The 2,116-nt window shown below is 64.2% G+C and overlaps 1 protein-coding gene across 1 annotated transcript in view; it reads left to right on the forward strand.

Annotated features, from left to right (window-relative positions):
* Window positions 1-1,787, forward strand: part of MKNK2 (MAPK interacting serine/threonine kinase 2) — a 10,380-nt gene extending 8,593 nt beyond the window's left edge. Inside the window, exons 11-13 of the mRNA XM_040629721.1 lie at window positions 36-200; window positions 961-1,004; window positions 1,327-1,787. Coding sequence (XP_040485655.1) covers window positions 36-200; window positions 961-1,004; window positions 1,327-1,564 — 447 coding nt within the window. The 3' untranslated portion in view covers window positions 1,565-1,787. The remainder of the gene's footprint in view (window positions 1-35; window positions 201-960; window positions 1,005-1,326) is intronic.
* The last annotated feature ends 329 nt before the right edge of the window (window positions 1,788-2,116 follow it).

The following is a 2,116-nucleotide window of genomic DNA, read 5'->3' on the forward strand; positions in this document are numbered from 1 at the left end:
CCCCCCCCCCCCCCCCCCCCCCCCCCGCCCCACAGAACATGCTGTTTGAGAGCATCCAGGAGGGCAAGTACGAATTTCCCGAGAAGGACTGGGCCCACATCTCCTTTGCTGCCAAAGATCTCATCTCAAAGCTCCTCGTCCGCGACGCCAAGCAGAGGCTGAGCGCCGCCCAAGTTCTGCAGCACCCGTGGGTGCAGGGGGTGAGCGTGAGCCCCGCTAGGGCCTCCTGCCTCCACACAGCCTCCGAGGGGCTAGGGGGTGACTTGGAGCGGGTGTATGAGAGCCCTTGGGGAGCCCAGCAGCAGTTCCCCACCTGCAGCGTGGGTCTGGGGCTCAGTCCCGGCCCTCCGTGGGGGCATGGGCGCAGAGGGAACTGCTGCCAGCTAGGGTCTGGGACTTCAGGCACTGCTGCTCAGTGAGTTGCTTGGCCTTGTGCCCCGGAGGCGCTGGGGCCTCTTCCTGCCTGGCACACCTGCACAGAACAGCAAGCCGAGGTCGTCCAGGTGTTGGGCAGGTCGCAGACCTCCGACGGGGCCTGCCAACCCCAGCCCAGCTCTCTGTCCCCACCCATCTGGAAAGAGCCTGCCATTTCTCTGGCCAGCGGTCACCCGAGCCAGGCTGTCAGCCCATGGCAAGGAGGTCACAAGGGCAAGGGTCTTAACCAGAAATAGAAGTTGGCACCGGAACTCCCCAGGGAGCAAAGACTGGGGTCCTGATCACAGGGGCAGCTGGTGGAGGAGTACTCATGCTCTCTGAAACATCAGGAGACCCATGAGTAGGCAGAGGAGGGGGCAGGGAGCAGATGTAGTGGACCACTGCGGGGCCTCTGCCACATGCTGCTCCCCCTGGCCTGACTTGGTTCCAGCAGGTGCACCCCCTGACCCCTGGTCACAGCCAGCTGGGCGCTGGGAGGGCAGCTGGGCTCTGCTCTTCAGCCCCGCCCCTCCTGTCTCCTTACAGTGCGCTCCGGAGAACACTCTGCCTACACCCATGGTCCTGCAGAGGTGAGACCCGCAGCGGGGCGTGGGGCTCTGAGCAGGGACCATGAGTTGGGAGTGGTTAACGTTAAGTGTTTTAAAAGGACAAGAAATCCTCTTTAAATTGTTGGGCTGAGAAGCCATTTAGTGTTTGGGTTTTCTTGTACAAGTAACAGAGATGGATTGGGGCTCCCGAGGGTGGGGGGGTGTCCTCGTCCTCCAGGGAGGCTCAGGGGGCCTGGGGCCTGCAACCCCTTCCCCCGGGTACTGCACGGCCCCCGGGGGTCCCGAGGGGATCGAGGCAGCCTGGCAGCCCCCTCCACCTCCTCTGCGACCGCCCCCTCCCCAGGAACAGCTGTGCCAAAGAGCTCACATCGTTTGCGGCGGAGGCCATCGCCATGAATCGGCAGCTGGCTCAGCGCGAGGAGGATGCAGCCGAGGAGGCGGAGCAGGGCCCGCCCGTGGTCATCCGAGCTACCTCACGCTGCCTGCAGCTGTCCCCGCCCTCTCAGAGCAAGCTGGCCCAGAGGCGGCAGCGAGCCAGCCTGTCCGCGGCCCCCGTGGTCCTGGTGGGAGACCACGCGTGAGCCCTCCCTCCCTCTGTACATAGGTCACCCCCCCCCGTCAGATCTAAAGATGTTTTTTAAGCTGTTGCCAGCCGGTGACCAGCAGGCTGCCCTCCCCTGGCTGGACTCCGAGGCACTAAGCTCAGTGGGGGGGGAGGGGGGGCTCTTTTTATATGAGGTTTTTGCTGTTGGGTTCTTTTCTCCTTTTTTCTGCCCCACCCCCATTTTTCCCCTTTAAAAGGTGTTAAAGCAAAGCAGGCGCCTGGGGCGGAGAGTGGAGGACGCGTGTCGCTGGGCTTGCCCGGTCCCTGCCACCCCAGCCCCAGATGCTCACCTGTACTGTGAAAGGTCCCCCCGCCCGGCCCGCCCAGATGTGACTCAGGAGAGGAGGGCGTTTGTCGTCTTCCAGAGCTGGGGGCACAGGAACGCGCCCCCTCCCCAGCCCTCACAGTATTTTCAGGGACGGGCCCACCCCACATCTCCCCTCAGTGACGCAGCCGCCCCTTCATCCCTCACCCGAGACAGCCTGGTGGTTTGGTGGGGCGGGGGCTTCTCAGGTCTCCCTGTGGCGGG

This window comes from Ursus maritimus, unplaced genomic scaffold, assembly GCF_017311325.1.
Source record: "Ursus maritimus isolate PB19 unplaced genomic scaffold, ASM1731132v1 scaffold_14, whole genome shotgun sequence".
Classification (NCBI taxonomy): Eukaryota; Metazoa; Chordata; class Mammalia; order Carnivora; family Ursidae; genus Ursus; species Ursus maritimus.